The 19195-nt window shown below is 35.4% G+C and overlaps 2 protein-coding genes across 2 annotated transcripts; one reads left to right on the top strand and one right to left on the bottom strand.

Annotated features, from left to right (window-relative positions):
* Positions 1–3827: 3827 nt before the first annotated feature.
* Positions 3828–7032, bottom strand: LOC120144794 (peptide chain release factor PrfB2, chloroplastic-like). The gene is made up of 7 exons (XM_039158763.1): positions 6524–7032; positions 5968–6180; positions 5465–5566; positions 5135–5272; positions 4592–4896; positions 4365–4518; positions 3828–4265 (listed from the first exon to the last, which is right to left on the bottom strand). Exons 1-7 carry the CDS (start codon positions 6953–6955, stop codon positions 4131–4133), a joined length of 1479 nt encoding a protein of 492 aa, XP_039014694.1. The 5' UTR covers positions 6956–7032; the 3' UTR covers positions 3828–4130.
* Positions 7033–7170: 138 nt separating this feature from the next.
* Positions 7171–8735, top strand: LOC120144807 (RNA pseudouridine synthase 1-like). Its single transcript, XM_039158769.1, has 2 exons — positions 7171–7534; positions 7934–8735. The coding sequence occupies exons 1-2, from the start codon at positions 7171–7173 to the stop codon at positions 8608–8610; spliced, it is 1041 nt and encodes a 346-aa protein (XP_039014700.1). The 3' UTR covers positions 8611–8735.
* Positions 8736–19195: the final 10460 nt, after the last annotated feature.

Below are 19195 nucleotides of genomic sequence, written 5' to 3' on the forward strand. Positions count from 1 at the left end.
TTTCTCCTCCATCAATGCTGGCTTTGTAGGTTGCAAAGCTTTCAGGATCCCTTGATGCACTAATATATCCTTCACCAAATTTCATGCTCCTAACATCTGATACCAATTGTTGAATAATCGGGTAAAGAAAACAGAAAGAGCACAAGAATTTTAACGAGGTTCAGCAATGTGCTTACGTCCTTGGTGCCTTAGGTGGCGCTAGAATTTTTATTCAATTCAATGTCTCATAGTTTAGGTTACATCTGCTTTTATAATAAATAAACTCTGGTACATATTTATAAAAATAACCCTGTACTATATCGCGGGGCCGCAACCCCCATACCCCAACCCACATAATTATAACCCCCTCTACGAGACTTTCCTTTACCGGTATAATTATGAGCCATACCTAACACCAAGTCTCCCTTATAAAATTCTCGGGGTTTGACCTTATTTTTATAACCATCCATGATTCTCTTCTGATACATCTGGCTATAACAAATAACTCTCAATCTCTTTTCTTCAATTAAGTTCAACTGGTCAAACCTATTATGTACCTAACATGATTCTTCTAATTTTAGCTCCATTAGTACTCTCAACAAAGGGATTTCCACTTTGATTGGTAAAACCACTTCCATCCTATAGACTAATGAGAAAGGTTTTGCCCCAATTGAGGCACGAACAAACGTAGGATAAGCCAATAAGGAAAAGGGTAACTTTTCGTGCCAATCCCTATACGTCTTTAATTATCTTTGTGACAATCCTTTTGATGTTCTTGTATGCTGCATCTACTGCCCCATTCATCTTTTGGGCGATAAGGAGCTGAGTTATGATGCTTGATTTTGAGCTTCGCATAGATTCTGTTATCCAATCATCATTCAAATTCAAGGCGTTGTTTGAAATAATCCTCTCTGGTTTTTTATATTTGCAAATGATTTCTCTTCAATAATCGACATACTACCCCTTTAGTTACATTAGTATAAGATAAAACTTCGACCCATTTGGTGAAGTAATCGATGACCACAAAGATGAAGTGATGCCCATTAAAAGCCTTTGGTGTGATAGGCCCAATGACATCCATCCCCACATTGAGAAAGGCCATGGTGTAGTCATTACGTGTAAATGTAAGGGAGGCACATAAACTTTATCACCATAGATCTGACATTCATAGCATTTGCGGGCATAGTTGATACAATCCCCTTCCATTGTAGACCAGTAATACACGAACCTTATGATTTGTTTTTCCATTGTGAACCTATTGGCATGTGTTCCGCATATTACTTCGTGGAATTCCTCGAGTATCTTTTTGGCCTCAATTCTGTCCAGGCATCTCAATAGGATATGGTCTTCTCCTTTATTGTAAATGACTTCCCCATCGAGTATGTATCCCATAGCTAATCTTCTCAACGTTCTTTTATCGTTTTTAGTAGCTTAACCGATTAAGCTTAGTATTTGACATATTGAATGATGTCATAATACCATAGGAGACCATTTTCTTCATCTTCCTCAATGTTACAACATTGAGTTGGAGCTTTTCTTATGCTCATTCGGATGAGCATCATTTGAGCATGATCGTTAACTTTGAACATTGAAGCTAAGGTAGCCAAGGCATCTGCCTTTTGATTTTCTTCACACAGGAGATAAGTGAAGGTAATTTCATCAAATTCTTTTATCAAACCCATGACTAGATTCTTGTATTCTATTAGCTTGGTATCTCTAGTCATCCATTCTCCACGGAGTTGATAAATGATTAAGCCTAAGTCCTTAAATAATTCTAGTATCTTATTCTTATACTCATTTGTAGCTCATATTCCCATGATACACGCCTCGCACTCATCCATATCGTTTTTAATTTAAATGCAAGTCGAATGGTGAAAGGATAATGATCTCTTTCCGGTGAAACCAAAATTGCCCCAATTCCACACCCCACATCATTTGAGGCACTATCAAAGTTCATCTTCCATATTTATCTCTTGGGGCTTCTTCTTTTTCTATGTTGGAGATGCACATTAAGTCCTCATCAGGGAACTCAAACTTCACTGGTTCATAATCCTCCAACGCTCTGCTTGCTAAGAAGTCTACAATGACACTACCTTTAACTACCTTTTAGCTCACATAAACTATGTCGAATTTAGACAACAACATCAACAACCTGGCCATTATTCCAGTTAAAACTGAGGATTCCATAATGTATTTCAACGGATCTAGTTTCGATACTAACCAAGTAGTATGATACAGTAAGTACTGCCTCAATCATTTTGTGGTCTATACCAAGGCACAACATAACTTCTCAATCGGGGAATACCGAGTCTCACAGTCAGTGAATCTCTTGCTGAGATAATAGATGGCCAACTCTTTCTTTCCAATTTCATCATGTTGTGCTACTATGCACCCCATTGAATTTTCAAAGATTGTTAAGTACAAAATCAATGGCTTTCCTAGAATCTGGGTTACTAGAACTAGTGCGTTTTATAAATAGGGCTTGACTTTATCAAAACCTTCTTGACAATTGTGATACCAAATTATTGGGTTTTGCTTTCTCAACAAACGGAAGATTGGATCACACTTCTCTATTAATTGAGAGATAAACCGGGTAATATAGTTTAGCCTCCATATGAATCCTCGTATAAGAAGAAGAAAGAGGACAATAATAAGGAGGATGAGAAGAATAAGAAGAATGAGAATAATAAATAGAAGGAGAAGAAGGACAAAAAGAATGAGAAGGAGAAGGAGAAGAAGAAGAAGAAAGGGAAGGAGCATGAGAAGGAGAAGAAGAAGAAGCATAAGAATAAGGAGAAAGAGAATGAGAAGAAGAAGGAGGAAGAGGAAGAGGAGGAGAAGAAGAAGAAGGAGGAGGAAGAGGATGAGAAGAAGAAGAAGAAGAAGAAGGAGAAGGAGAAGAAGGAATATAAGAAGAATAAAGAGAATATGAAGAAGGAGAATGAGGAGGAGTGGGAGGAGAAGGAGAAGGAGAAGAAAAATGATAAGAAAAATGATAAGGAGGGGGAGGAGGATGAGGAGGAGGAGGAGGAGGAGCCATGAACTTCATTATTCTCTTTTGCAGGTTGAGGCACATGGATGCACGTGATTTTTTTTAAAAGAAGAAGAAATAGCCATGTACTCCATTATTCTCTTTTACAAGTTGAGGCAAGTAAAATTTTTATCATTATAAGTAAAAACCAGTATATTAATAAAAGTTATAATATTATATTGCCAACGAGTGTTGATACAAGTGGTTGAGATTCAAGAATTTGAGCTTGTAAGACCAAGTTCAAATCCTACCACAATCAATCTTAGTGGGCAATCTGTAAATTCCCTAACCCTAGACTGTGGGAGCCACCCCTGACCTAAACTTTAGGCGACAAAAAAAAAAGTTATATCAATTAGTTGGTCTAGTGAAATTAGACACTAGATGCTTTAAGTAAAGTCTAAAGTTTGAGTCTTGATATTTACGAATTGAGATAAGTGGATTGAGAGGTCACTCTCACCTCTTCAACACTCTATCTGTATTAGTCATTTATTGAATTAGATACACGTTATTATATATATATATATATATATATATATATATATATATTTAAAAAGTTAAAAGGATTAAATAATATTTTGATCTTTTGAAGTTTTATTTTATTATCAATTTGGTGCTTGAATTTTTTATTGAATTTGACTCATGAGTTTTCTAATCGTGATACATACTAATTCATTTTATTTGTTCATTATAAGAAAAATTTCACGACATTCTAAAAAATATAATGCGAGATATAGTCTATATTAACTTGTCTTTATTTATGCTGATTGTGCTTCACCAACACATCATGCTAAGGTATTTTAAGCCATATTACGAAGACGTCAGATACAATATCTTTTTATGTGAAAAAAATGAGATCCTATATGGTTTCATCACAAGTTAGCATTCCCCACTAGTCCATGCAATAAATATGCATACATAAACTCCCAGGCTCTGCAAAATCAGATACTCCCAATGGCTCTGCAAAATCAGATACTATATCTCAAATGCAACTAAGACATGTTGCCACAGCTGCATACGGAGTCGCAGGTCGTGCTGCAGATGTAATAACATCGCACATCGAATGAATTTGTGTTCCATTTATTGATCTGAAAGTTTGAGCAACATCCTTTTTGCAGTAATCTTACGGTTCATCTTCACCTTTGTCTAATGAAGCAGATAAATAGCTCAAGATGAAGTTGTCTAGATCTCCCTCTAACACCGAATCAGGATCCGAGACCTCATAATTGGTCCTAAGATCCTTTACCATGCGATAAGGCTGTATAAAAAAGATAGCAAGCCAAAGTTAGTGTTAACAAAATTGTTTCTAATCCGAAAGGATATTATAGTGTAAGTTTTGTGGCAACAGAACATATACATGAAGGACGTAAGTTCGTATCTGGTTGCCCCAACTTATCTCAGTTAGAGACTGTGTATGTTGGGAATTCATCTGCGCCTGACGAGCCATCTCAAGCTGGTCTAATCGAGACTGAAGCACAGCCATTGCCGAGGCTTTATTCTGATGTTGTGATCTGTGTTTCCATGTAAATCATCAGCACAAGTAAAACTGCAGTGGTTTTGACAATGAGGACATATAATTCAAACCTTTCGTTTTGACAAGTAGCAGTTACTCCTGTCGGAATGTGAACAATCCTCACAGCGCTCTCAGTTGTGTTAGCATGCTGACCACCGGCTCCCCCAGAACGAAACCGTTCAATACGAAGATCAGATTCATTAATTTGTACACGGGAAGACCCATCACCTAGGATTGGAATTACAGCAACAGCAGCAAATGAAGTATGCCGTCGTTTTCCACTGTCGAAAGGTGAGATACGGACTAACCTATGAACTCCTACTTCTGCTTTGGCATATCCAAAAGCATATTCACCCTCAACTTTGATAGTTGCTCGCTGAAAGAATACACATCCTAAGGTGAAAAACCTATAGCCTCCAAAAGAATCTTAATTAAAACCAAAAAGTAACAGCTCAACGGGCTTCATGCTTAGCACTAACTGGCATGAAACTTCCCAGATATTGCTTAGTGTGGGTATTCTAGGCATGCTTATTTTCGTTCTATACTGAATTAGATAATAGACACTGATAGGCAGCGCTGCTTAAATGAAGGATGAAGAGAGGCAAGAAACAAACCTTGATGCCTGCAATCTCACCCGGCATTTCATCCACTACTGTTACTCTGTAGCCATGCCGTTGGGCCCAAGTTTGATACATTTGCATAACCATTGCTGCCCAATCCATGCTTTCAGTGCCTCCAGCTCCAGCTTGCACCTACATCATAAACCTAAAGATCAAGGTTGAGATTGGAAGAAAACAAAGCAGCCAAATTTCATCTCTGTTGGGATAATGGAATAGATTAAAAGGATAGCACTTAACCGTGAGGAAAGCGTATTCTTTTTAAAGAATAGACATCTTAATAAAGCTAAAGGATGAAACAGAGTCAAAGCAGTATACAAGTGAAACCTCTATATAACAAGAGCAAGAATCCTGCTCTCCAGCTAACAAAGCTTCAAGCTCCTTGTCTTTTGAATCTCTTCTCATCCTTAGTAATGCTTTCATTGATTCCTTCAGAAGAAAATTTTACGAAATAAAAACCAGCTACTAGATGTCAAGAGAAAGATGCTTAGTAAATACAAGTGACGTTTTCTGTAGATTCAGAGGACAATCATAACAGAAAAACGTGCCTGCAAGACAGTTAACAACCACATCCCATAGTGTTATCAAAACTTGACGAAAGTAAATAACTCATCTTTCTATTGTTAATGTTATTTTTCATGGTAAAACCGTCCCTTTGTCCAAATAACAAATCCAGCAATAACAAAATATTAAATGATAACACATAGAATTAACCTAAAGAAACAAAACCTAAAAATATTTATTACATCTCGTGTAAAAACCTATGAGAAATAAACCCTTAATCGCTAAAAAAGAATGAAGACATGCCTAGACAAGAAGTGAGAGCCCACCGATTCCAAGTCAGTGTCATTCTCTTCCCTTGCAAGCTTGATCATATCTATATGTTCAAGAAGTTCTTGCTCAAATGCCTTAACTTCTTTCATTTTACCTATTAGCGAGCCATGTTCACGGCTTATCTTACCAGCATGGACAGGATCATTCCATAGGTCAGGCTTATTCAGCTCAGCAGATAACAAATCCAATCTAACCAACAATTTCTTCCACTGCATCACAAAGACAATAAAGTGCTTAACAAACATGTTCTTAACACATATGTAACAGTCCGTTAACAGAAAAATCATACTTGAAAGTAAATCCAAATATATGAAGCAGAAATTGAACATCAAAACTTCATCAAATTCTTTGTCTGCACATACATAAATTATCACATCCTAAGACCATGAGATTTTACAATAAACTAAAAAATTGCTAAATAGAAGAAATATAGCAGAACTGAAATCTCAAATGTCAATTTATTACCATTATTAAGGAAAAGAAATCAGAAAAGCATAAACTTAATCTGATACCTTATACAAGAATTTGACCAAATGGTAATAAAACTACTACCTGAAGGCGTCTCTTGATAACCTGAATGGACTGAGCAATAGCAGCAGCATGACTCTTCCAATCACTTTCACTCTCCTCGAGAATCGTCCACTTACTGCTAGCAATCCCATCTACTGTTAGTCCATCAGATGTACAAGGTTCCATAGCAGCCTGTGAACCAAATTCTCTTGCCCAAATCCACCCATTTCGATGTATATACAATGAATGCTGATTTTGCGGCCCCCAAAAGCTGGAATTTGGAAGAGCAGAAAAGGACCCCCATGTGTTTTTCAGGGACATATGCAAAATCGAAGAATACCCAGGATCAAAAACCTTGGAAATTTGATTTGGATCTATGACATTATCAAGAGACTGCACAGAGCAAAAAGCTTTAGTTTTGGTTCTAATGTATTGAGATAGAAAAGAAGACCCATTGCTCAATCTCTTGGACATGTTTAGAAGGGGGAAAAAGGAGTCTTCTTCTACCCCCAAAAGTTTGATTTTGACCTCAAGGTTTTTTGGGTTTAAGATTTAGGAGGAACTACCGATCTTCCGATTCTTAGAATAAGGGTTAATGGACATGGGAAAAGGCCAGTGAAACGACGCCGTTTTTTCTGGATAAATAGAAAGATTCAATCACCAATCGTGCCATACTGGGTGAGACACAAATGCCCTTATTTTCCCTTCTCCAAGCCCAACAAAGCTTCTTCCTTTACAGACCAATACCCTTGATTAGATTTCGCAGAACCCCTTCTCTCTGCTCAACAATGTCTTCAAACTCCAATTCCCTCCAAGGTTACCCAACACCTTTATCGCCTCCATTGCCATCAATCTCAAAAGACATTGAGCTTGCCAGAGCAATGGCAACTTCTTCAAAATCAAGCCTTTTTGAACTCTCAAGAGGTGATATTTTATATGAAGATGAGTGGCTCTTTGCTGTCAACAAACCTCAGGGGATTTACTGTGATACCGTTCTGGCTTCTGTTAATCGCTTTCAATCTGGTTCGCCCGAGTCAGATCGGCTCTGCCAAGGTAAAGTTATTCGCTATCTGAAATAAGCTGATACTAGATGTACAAACGTGTACATAATTGTTGGAAGCTTTAATTTGTCAAATGTTGCAAATTTTTAGTCTTAAAATGATTTTGATGTTGAAAATTGTTGCCTTTGTAAATGAGATATTATTAGTTTTTGTACAAAGCACCTTTAGCACTGGATTGACCTTGGGTATCTATAAATTTTCTCCTTTCTATGTGAAATAGAAAACAACATGGGCTTCGCTTCATTTGATAATATATGGATTTTCATTTAGCATGTAGAGTTGAAAAACATTCTTTTGATCAATGTTTGACTCTTGATTGTTCATTACTAATAACCAAAATCAGAAGAAGCTTTCTTTTGATCTGCTTGAACCTTTTTGTTTGTCAATCCAGAGAACCAATCCAGCACACTAGAGCTCCATCTGGCAAATCGACTTGATCGTGACACGAGCGGCATCATGGTTATTACCAAGTCGCACAAAGTCGCTTCTATGCTGGTCAAAGCATTTACTGATCACAAGGTTCAGAAAACATATGTTGCTTTCTGCATTGGTTCAGCTCCACAACCAGAAAGAATCACCATCAAATCATGTCATGGTCGATCAAAGTTCGGAGCATGGCGTGTATATGCTGTAGGAGATATAGGTCGAAAACTACCAGGAGGTTCCGTAGTTAGGGACATGGAAACTACATTTGAAGTGCTATTAATCGATGGACAGAAGAGGTGCAAGGAGCCATCTGAATGTGTGAAAGATGAAGAGAATAGTATTGTAGTAGAAGAAAAAGCTGTTACCGATGTTGATGCAAAGAAAGATGAGATTTTGGTTAGAGCATTTCCTCGAAGTGGAAGAACACATCAAATCCGATTGCATTGCCAATATCTCGGGTTTCCTATTAGAGGCGATGTGAAATATGAGGGAGTCTGTGAGTGGAAAGGAAGAACATCTGATGCCCACGAGCTTCACGCAGAGAGCTTATCTTTTCAGCATCCGATTACTGGTTTCCCTATCATGATTCGAGCACCCCTTCCTTCGTGGGCGAGCCAAGCAATGCAGCTTTTAACAGATTGAAGGGCGTTTCCCTGCGCGCACTCGGGCAACTTTTAGCTTCTGAACCCCAAAAATATGGTAAGCTAATTTGATGTGTGATTATTTCTCAATAGTGAAATTGACATATCATGCGTTATGCATATAAGAACCATTCATCTTTTTGGTTTTAAAATTGGCTCAAGAGTTTTTTCACCAAAAGAAGAAAATTGAAGCTATAAAAATAAACTCACAGCATGTTTTTTTATTAATAATTCAAAGTTAAAATACAAAATACTGTCACCTACAACTGAATTTTTTTAGATCAGTATGGTCTTGAAATGTTCAAATCTAATCTTGTCAACAGACTTAGAATGTCTGCCAATTGATTTTCAGAATTACAATGAACCATTGTAATTTTTTTTGTTCTGCTCCACTTATATCACAAAATAAAACTTTATCTTGGAGATTTTTTTTACCATGAAAAAGAGGGTTCTTTGCATAATTCAATAAACATAATTCAAATTTAATTAAATAGATTTAATTAGCATAATTCAATAAACATAATTCTAATTTAATCAAATAAATTTAAATCTCTAATTAAATCATAAAACTCCATGATCTAATTTTAATTAATTTATTTTTCCTCCGATCGAAGGTAAGACGTGTCACTTTCTAATTGTATAATTGTATGAAAAGCAGCAAGTAGAAAAAAAGTTGGTCAATGGATTCAAACCTTTATCATGTAGATTATTTAACACAAGAATAAACCAATGGGACAAACCCAAATTGCGAAAATGAGATACATCATTTTTTATAGGTTATTTCAAAAAAAGCAAAAGTAATAAAACAAGGATTTCATAAAAAGATTAAAGAGAGAGTTTTAAAAATAAACCAATTCTCATATTTAGTAAATTATTACTAGGGATGGGCATATGACCGAACCCGACGGGTTCCGACCCGACCTGATCAGGTTGGGTTTTTTTAAAAAAAATTGGGTTTGGGTGGGGTCAGGTCGGGTGGGGTCGAGTTTATGGTGAAAAATATTCGATCCGAAAAATATATATAATTTTACCTTATATATTTGGGAATAATTACAATAATATCCCTCTATATATTATATTTTTCAATTAAGTCACTGTTTTTATTGAATAAAATAATATTTTTTTATTATTTCGGGTCGGGTCGGGTCTGGTCGGGTTTTTAAGTTATATATCGGGTCGGGTTCGAGTCGGGTGAAATCTTATTTTGGTCAGGTCGGCTCGGATCTCGGGTGGAGGATTCCTTGTTCTCAGGTCGGGTCGGGTGGACCAAAAGCCCGACCCAACCCGACCCATGTCCATCCCTAATTATTACATCATTTTTTATATACCTTTCAATAAATTTATTTTTTAGATAATAAAGAATCTTTTATTAAAAAAATATATACAGAACAATTTGTACCATTATTTTTCTTTAAAATATTTCATGAAATCATATGAATTTTATGTATTTTGGAATATTTTATGCATTAGTGCAATTAGTTGTCATGTATTTTGAAGTAATTCATTAAAACTCTTTAGATAAAATTCCATAAAATATTTTGATAAAATAAATGCTACAAGTTTCTTTTTAAAAATTGTTATGCATAACATTTTTTTAATAAAAAAGATTTTGTTTATTTTTTTCATTATCTAAAACTTGATTTTTTTAAATTATTTAAAAAGTTTATTTCTTTTTCTCTATCATTAAGTAAAATAAAAGATACATGGAAAAAGATGTAATTATCTACTAAAAATTATAATTAGTTTAATGGTTAAGGCATGTTAAAATATCTCTTAAAACTTCTTGAGTTTCAATTTTGTTACTTTTGCTTTTCTTTATTGCCACTAACCAAAATAAGATACAACGTGAATGTTGTATCTAGCAGGCAACAATGGATTTGTCTGAGTGGTTGAGTCGCGCGTATCATACCCATAGCGTCATCTGTTCTGTCCCTCATGGCTTATTTCCTTTGTTTCTTTTCATGCAAGTAGAAGATGAATGTGTTACGCTCAAAACCCCGGTTAATTGTTTTGGACTAAACCGAGGGGATTTATATATACCCATTAGACCTGTAGAAAAGCTTGGACTAATTAAGTTTGGATTTGGGCTTGTATTAGGCCCAATTAGGAGAAAAAGTGGACCATTTTAGTGTCTAAGTGGAAGATGAAGGACTAAAAGGGCTATTCCACCAATTTTTCAACCAAATGTTGATTTTGTTTATGAGGATGATGTTATTTGGATGAACTACTCCCTTTTATCATTTATTAGCCTTCTTTGTCCTCTACTTCATCCTCTCCATTTTTCATAGTTCTTCCTCTCCCAAGCTAAATGTAAAGGTGAGAACTTGTAGGCTCTCAATCACATTTAAGAATTTTTGAGGTAAAAAACGAAATCCCAACATCCCAAGCTTTCATCTAAGCCTTCTATTGTAAGATTTTTTCCATGAAAAGCCTTAGTGGGGGTTTAGAGTGGGTTTTCATAGTAATCCCAATCTGTTTTTAGAGGGTTGAAATCATATTTCTAATCTTTTTGAACCTTTAAATGAGTTAGTAACTCGTCTACCTTGACCTTGAATAGTTAAAGAGGGGGAGAAAGCTCCAAGACTAAAGGAAAGGGGAAATTGCCCCTTGGTTTATTTAAAAGAGTTTTCAACAACTAGGAAACTAATGCAACACATTCACGATTCTTTCATATCTTTTGTGAGTAATTAGAATGCATCTAGCTAGAGAGTCTTGTGTTGAAAAAGCATAAATAAACATTCATGGTAGATTCAAGTAATTTGTGTCTTTAGCACCTATTATAATCCTTTATTACATACATAAAACATTAAGAATATTTAGGAACCTCAGTAGGATGTTTAGGGTGGTTTTGGGAGTCAATTTCGTGAGTAAATAGGGTATTTTTGGGTCCGAGTATCGGTACCAGTAGAGTAGTACCGATATTGTTCATCAGCTAGCTTAAATATAAGAGAGTTTAGGAAGAGAAGTATCGATACTCACATAAGGAGTATAGATACAGGTGGTATGGTTTTGATACCTGTAGGGTGGCATCGATACTAATCAAACTTAGCAAATTCCAATAGGCTATTTTGGCATCAGTACTCGTGGGAGTTGTTGTGTGATTTAAGTGTTTCGCAATTGGTGCAAGTATACATGTCGCAAGTTATAATATAGAATAGATATAGTCTACACAGGGATTGGTGTAACTATGTATTCTAACTTCTTGTACTGTAAAAAGGAATAAATTGGTGATAGTAGGAATTTGAATTAACAATAAAATTAAATGAAAAAGTAAATAAAAGTATATTGTGATCGAATAAGAGAAAAGACCGAGTTATCGTGAGTTGCGGTATGATAACTGTATGGATAGTCTAGGTATTGATTACCGAGCCAACTCAATTGCCTTAAAAACTGAAAATAATTCAATTGCCTTAGCAACTGGGTTCCTCTCTTCAAAACTCGGCAGAGTGTTCTTCAATGTCTTCTTGTTATTCCTAACTCGAATAACTGGTCAATTGTGCATGCCTTGGTGATACATCCCTGCGTTAACCATGGGTGAAAAACAACTGATCTTGCACTCCTTTTACTCGTTGAAATCTGAATCTTATCCCTAAGATAGATTAACCTTCACTAACATTTTGTTTGAATGAAGATCATGCTCATTCGTTTCTTGAATCTAACTCTCCCGATATTAGATAAATGGATAATTCTCGAGATCATCTCCCAATTTACTCGAAATCGAATAAAGAACCAAGAATGAACAAACTTTGAATTTAAATCGCAATAAAGAACTTAAACAAATCCAAATATTTTCTCAACCAACCAATAACCCAAGCGAATTTAGTTTAGTTCATGGTTGGGTGCAAAACAAATACAAAGTAAGAATTCCCCAACATGAATCAAGAAGAAACAAAGAAGAAGAAGAAGACGTTTCTCTAGTTGACCACACGTTGTAAATTGTGATTCCTCTCTTATTTATAGGAGAGGATTAGGATAAATTGGTTCTTGATGAGGATGAATTTTAATTGGAATAAAAGAGGTATTTATTCTTTTTTATCCTTATCCTCAAAATTCCTTGCAATTTAGACTTCTTCCTTTCGTTAAATTCTGCGTGGAAATCCAAATTTTAGGGCTCATTTCTTTTTGTCGTGAAATTCTTGAATGAGGTGGACCCTTTCAAAAATCGGCTTCAATTGCCATAGCAATTCATGTTTGCCAATGTAATTCCTAATATGCACAAGTTTACACACAACAACAACATCTTTTCCACAGAAAGAAACAAAAATGTAATATCAAACTTAATGGTGAAGAAAATTATCAAATCATGCATGGATTACTAATAATGTAACTATAATCAACTTAGATCTAGTAATAATTATGGGTAAAAGGTAGAAAATATAGTACTTTTATACACTTAACATACCCCCAAACTCGAACTATTGCTTGTTCTCAAGCAGTGCAAAACTAACAATTATCTGCCAAGGCTTACACCATAAAAAACATGATTCGTCTTGAATTTAATCCTAAGAACCGTGGCAAAAAGTATGACGACCTTTTTATTTTTTTCATATAGCACAGAAATTACTCGGAATCAAACTATGATGCTTGTGATAATGTTTGTGTATATTTGTGTGCAAGTCAACTATAAGATTTCATGTGAACAATAGGTTGTGTGTTTATTTTTTTTACTGGATCCAATTTCGGGCACCTCTAGCAAAGCAAGCAAATTTAGTCGACTAGAGCCAGTTTCGGTGACCTCTAGCGATTCTTGAATGTATAACAACTAGAGTCGATTTCTGTCACCTTTAGCAAGAAATTATTTTCTTTTCAATTTACCCAATTTTTAAGCAACCTAAGTTCACTAAATCTCCCTTAAAAAACAAGTCACAACCGAGTCAAATTATATTTAGCATCGTAGCAAAATCCTAAGTAATTTCCGTGTAAAACCTAAAATTACAGGTTCTATCAATTAAGTGTAGTGGCAAAGTTCGTAATTGGATATTAACAAGTCTAAGCAGTTTAATCCAGTAAAATTTATGGCAAGTAAATATGCAACTTTATACAACTATATTAGATGCAACTAATTATAAAAAACCCCCAAACTTGAACTATTGATTGTCCTCAATGTATGCAAAACAAATGGGTTAATGAGAAAGGTCGTCACCTTGATTGATGAATGTCCTTCGAGCTGTTTCTTTGATTTTACTTGCTTGCGGTGGTTGGGAGCGTATTGTTGGTGGTGCGCTCGAAATCGTTATGTCCTCAACCTCATCGTTCGGGTGAGTGATGCTTTTAAATTTTTGTGGCCATGGGTTCTTGTGTAGTTGTAAAGTGAAAAAAAAAACAATGGAAATTAAATAAAAACTTAGAGTTCAAAGAAGATGAAAGAATAAAGGCTCTAAACAAGAGTGGATGGGAAAGTAATGGAGTAATAGGTGGAGTAAAACTAAATAGGGTAATCCCTCAAAATTAGCCATTAGTCTCTTCAGAGGATAAACTCCATATTTTAATCCAACTCTTCCACTTCTTGAAATTGTATCCTAAAATTCAATAAAAAATATGAAATAAAGAGAAAAAATAAATAAAGAATATAAAGACTAAAATAAAGGAAAAATAATAAAAATAAAAAACTAAATAAATAAAAAATAACATCAAATGAGAGCATATCCATGCATCTCCGAGGGTAACCATTTTCTTGTCGCGCTCAATATGGTTGTCGGTGTAGTGCTTTAATTGTTGTCCATTAACTTTAAACTCATATCTATTGATGGTGGCTTGATCATTACGGCACCATGGGAGAAAGGTTTCACTACCTTGAACGATCTGGACTATCTCGATTTCAAATTTTCCTAGAAAAAAATTTTAATCGATGATTGAAGAGAAGTTCTAATTACCCTGGTAATGGTTTCAGTTCTAGAATGGGAGGTTGCTCAATAGAATATTTTCTGAATTTACCTTCTTTACTCGAGTATTCCAACTATTCGAAATATTTACCCGATCGACTTATAATCCAATTTACTTCATCTTATTCTTCATCGTCTGGTTTTTCCTCCTATTAGACAATATAATTGTCATGGGAATTTTCCTCTACTTCAAAATTGAATTTGGTGGTCGCATGAACGACTTGGCATTCTTTTAGATTGTTAGCATGCTTTAATATTGGAAAAACATTCAGTTTACTGGTCATTCACTCTCATAGTGAGTTCTCCCCGTTCGACATCAATTAAGGTTCTTCCCATTGTTATGAATGGTTTTCCAAGGATAATAGGTGAGAACTCATATGCTTTACAATCCATAATACTGAAATCAGTGGGAAAAATAAATTTATCAACTCTTACCAGTATATCTTCAATTTTCCTTCTGGTTGCACATATGATTTTCCTGCAAGTTGTAGCATAATTGTCGTAGGTCTTGCCTTCCCGATACTCAATCTTCAGAAAGCAAATTTGGCATAAAATTTATACTTGCTCCAAGATTGCATAACACCTTCCCGACGTAGTGATTACCAATTGCACATGGAATTGTGAAACTGCCATGATCTTTTAATTTTATTGGCATTCAGTTGTTTAACATGGCCATGCATCCCTCCATCACAACAACTGTTTCAAAATCTCATAGCCTCATTCTTTTAAAGATAATGTTTTTGAAAATTTTAGCGTAGTTTGGAATTTTCTCGATATCCTCAACCAGTGGCAGATTGATATGAACTTGCTTCAAGATGTCCAAGAATTTATTGAACTAGTATTCTTGTTTATTCCTTTTGAACATCTGAGGGAATGGTGGTGGAATTTTTATCTCCATATCCTTTCCATGTGTTTGGAATTTGATCGATGGACTCACTATGGTATTGGGAATTGTTGAGGCATATGAAATTTCCTGGGCAATCATCTATTCATCAATATCAACTGGGGCATTGTTACCAGATGCATCTTTCTGGACTAGGGCCTGTAATGTTGGTTGAGTTCTCCCTGTGGGCTGGGCAGGGGTTTCAGTTAGCTTTAGTCCACTCCAAGTGGTGATTACTTTACACTGCTTGTGGCGTATTCCCTTTGCGACTTCAAAATCACTAGGTAAACAGCCTACTGGTCTTGTGTTCAAAATCTGGTAAAGTTGTCCAATATGTGTCTCCAAGGTTTTCAAAGCTACCTCTTGGTTCTGCAGTCTTATCTCAGCCCTGTTAATAAAAGAGTTAGTCTTTCATGAAATTATTATTCTCAACCATGTAAGTTTCAGTTTTTAACATAAAAAATGAAGAGAACTTTCCAAAGAACTATTGATTGTTGCTGCGACATCTATTGCCTTGGCATGTTATGTTGGAATTCCAATGCTTGTGTATTCTGATTGTTCTGATTTAGGGCATTGTTCGGGTTGCTCCATGAGAAATTAGGGTGCTTTCTCCAGGCTGGAGTATATGTGTTGGATATCACATTGTTGTTCCGATTATAGTCTCAAACATAGAAGTTAGATTATGGGTTTTACGGACACTTAAAAGAATCATGATTAGCGTTACATAAATCACAAAATGAAGTTACCACTTTGATCTCTTGTGGATTGCTAGGTCGCTGCATATTCTTAACCTAGTTGGTTAAGGTAGCCAACTACACGAAAATAGTGTCCGATGATTCAAACTCGTTTATCGTGGCATTACGTCTAACTCATCCTCTTCTAGTAGTTGGAAACTAATAATCATTTTTGGAAAGACGGTTCAGGATCTCCATTGCTTCCTCCGGTAACTTGTTAAGGAGTATGCCATTTGCCGAAGCATCTAGTATCATCCTTGTTGGCATACTCACTGAGTTGTAAAACATCGTCACTTGTGTCCATATTGGGAATCTGTGCATGGGACATTTGTGTAAAAGCTCCTTGTATCGCTCCCAAACCTTGTACATGAATTAATCATCTGCATAACGAAAAGAAGTAATCTTATTCCGCAATTTATCAGTCATAATTGTAGAACTAAATATAGCAAGGAAATCATGATATAAATTTGTCCAAGATTCAAGTGATCCGGGCGGGATACTAATTAACCACGATTTCGCCCTATCCCTCAATAAATAGGGGAATAATTTTAGCCTTAGGACATTCTTGTTGACTCATTGTTGCTTAAATGAGTTGCAAATTTCTAGGAATGATTTGAGATGTTGTCGGGCATCTTTTGTTATTGATCCGCTAAACTGACCAATTGTGTTGATCCTATTGAACATTACTGGTTTTAATTCGAAATAGGCACCTTCTATTTCAGGTGTGACAACTCCTAGATTGAGATTGTTGAGATCTTCCGCTAGTCTCGAATGGGTTTGTTTCGAACTTGAGCAGGTCGCTCGAATAAAGCTCTTCCTCTCGTTTCGACTATCTGATCACCAACGACATTGGGATTGTTCGCTAGATCATTCTCCATTGTTACTCGTTGTTCGTATATTTTTCTACAAAAAGGTTACCCTATTTCGGGTTCAAATGGGTATTCTGGTGATGTTGGTCCCATCCTGTTCATACATAGATGCAAAACCAAAAATTGTATGCCCCTTGAATCTGAGAAAAAATAAAATAAAAAAATTAAGGTGCAAGAAATAAAAATCAATGTCGCTATTGCTAAACCCCAAAAACGATGATAAAAACTTGTTGCATGGTTTAAGTGCTTCACAATTGGTGCAAGTATACATATCGCAAGTTATAATATAAAATAGATATCGTCTCCACATGGATTGATGTAACTCTATATTCTAACTTCTTGTATTGTAAAAATGAATAAATTGCTGATAGTAGGAATTTGAATTAACAATAAAATTAAATGAACATGTAAATAAAAGTACATTGTGATCGAATAAGAGAGCAAAACATGTTATCGTAAGTTGAGGAGTGATAACTGTATGAATAGTCTAGGTATTGATTATCGAGGCAACTCGATTGCCTTAGCAACTCAGTTCCTCCCTTCAAAGCTCGATGAAGCATTCTTCAATGTCTTCTTGTTATCCCTAACTCTAAGAATTAGTCAATTATGCATGCATTGGTGATACATCCCTACGTTAACCATGGATGAACAACAACTGATCTTGAACTCCTTTTAGTTGTTGAAATCTCTTATCCCTAAGATGGATTAACATTCACTAACATTTTGTTTGAATGAAGATCATGCTCGTTTGTTTCTTGAATCTAACTCTCCTAATATTATATAAATGGATAATTCTCGAGATCTTCTCCCAATTCATTCGAAATCGAATAAAGAACCAAGATTGAACAAACTTTAAATTTGAACTACAATCAAGAACTTAAACAAATCCAAACGTTTTCACAACCACAATAACCCAATAACCCAAGACAATTTAGTTTAGTTCATGGCTAGGTCCAAAAGAAATACAAAGTAAAATTTCCCCAACATGAATAAAAAATAAACAAAAAACACTCTCAACGTTTTTCTTTCTAGTAATCCACCCCTGCAGATTGTAATCTCTTTCTTATTTATAAGAGAGGATTAAGTTAAATTGGTTGTTGATGATGATGAGTTTTAATTGGAATAAAAGAGGTATTAATTCTTTTTTATCTTTATCCTAAAATTTCTTTGCAATTTAGACTTATTCTCATCTTTAAATTATGCGTGAAAATCCAAATTTTTAGGGTTCATCCTCTTTTTGTAGTGATATTCTTAGATGAGGTGGACCTTCAAAAATCGGCTTCAATGGCCATGACAATTCCTGTTTGCCAAGGCAATTCCTAATTTGTACAAATTTACACATACTAACATCATCTTTTCCAAAAACACCAACCAAAATTTAATGTCAAATTAATAATGAATGAAGTTATGAAATCATGTATGAATTACTAATAATGCAACTAAAATGAGCTTCAATCTAGCAATAATTATGGGTAAAAGGGTGAAAATATAGTACTTTTATACACTTTATAGGAGTATTGATACATAGGGTAGAGTATCGATACTCCCAAATAGGCGTATCGATATCGAGATATTTTTCAAAAAATTGAACTAAAATTTGGTTTCGATACCTCGAAAAGTATCTATACCCTAGCTAGAGGGTATAGATACTAGTCAAACAATATCGATTCTACTCACCCTTCTCAGCTTATAATAACAAAATAGTATCGATATCTATGGACGAGTATTGGTACCCTCATACATTATTGGGCAAGGAACCCAAGGAACTTAGAGATAATATTGAGGGACCCAATAACACTACAACACCGTCAAATAAAACAACTAGTGAGAACCATTGATAAAATGAAATTACAGATGGAAACAATATCAACTAGGACAACATAAAATTAGCCTTGGTTAAAGCTCGAGAAATAGCCAGGACACCCGAATTAATATAGTAGATGGTGATAGCTTCAAAATGTAGAATGTATGGATATCCTTAAGCAAGTGCGCGAGGCACTTTAAGATTAAATATGAAGCGAGGCCCGAGAATTCGTGAGGCGTGGGTTATTCGGGTGTTGTGTCAAATGTAGAGAATTTTTAACCTCACCCTAGGTAGACTAGAGGGGTGTATGTCCCAAGATGTGTAACCCTCTGACCACACCATGATGTCTACCCTAGAGTAATGTGAGGTAAACACGTATACTCACTTTATTTATTGCACTCGATAATATGAGTA

The sequence above is a fragment of the Hibiscus syriacus genome, unplaced genomic scaffold, assembly GCF_006381635.1.
Source record: "Hibiscus syriacus cultivar Baekdansim isolate YM2019G1 unplaced genomic scaffold, ASM638163v2 tig00110890_pilon, whole genome shotgun sequence".
Classification (NCBI taxonomy): domain Eukaryota; kingdom Viridiplantae; phylum Streptophyta; class Magnoliopsida; order Malvales; family Malvaceae; genus Hibiscus; species Hibiscus syriacus.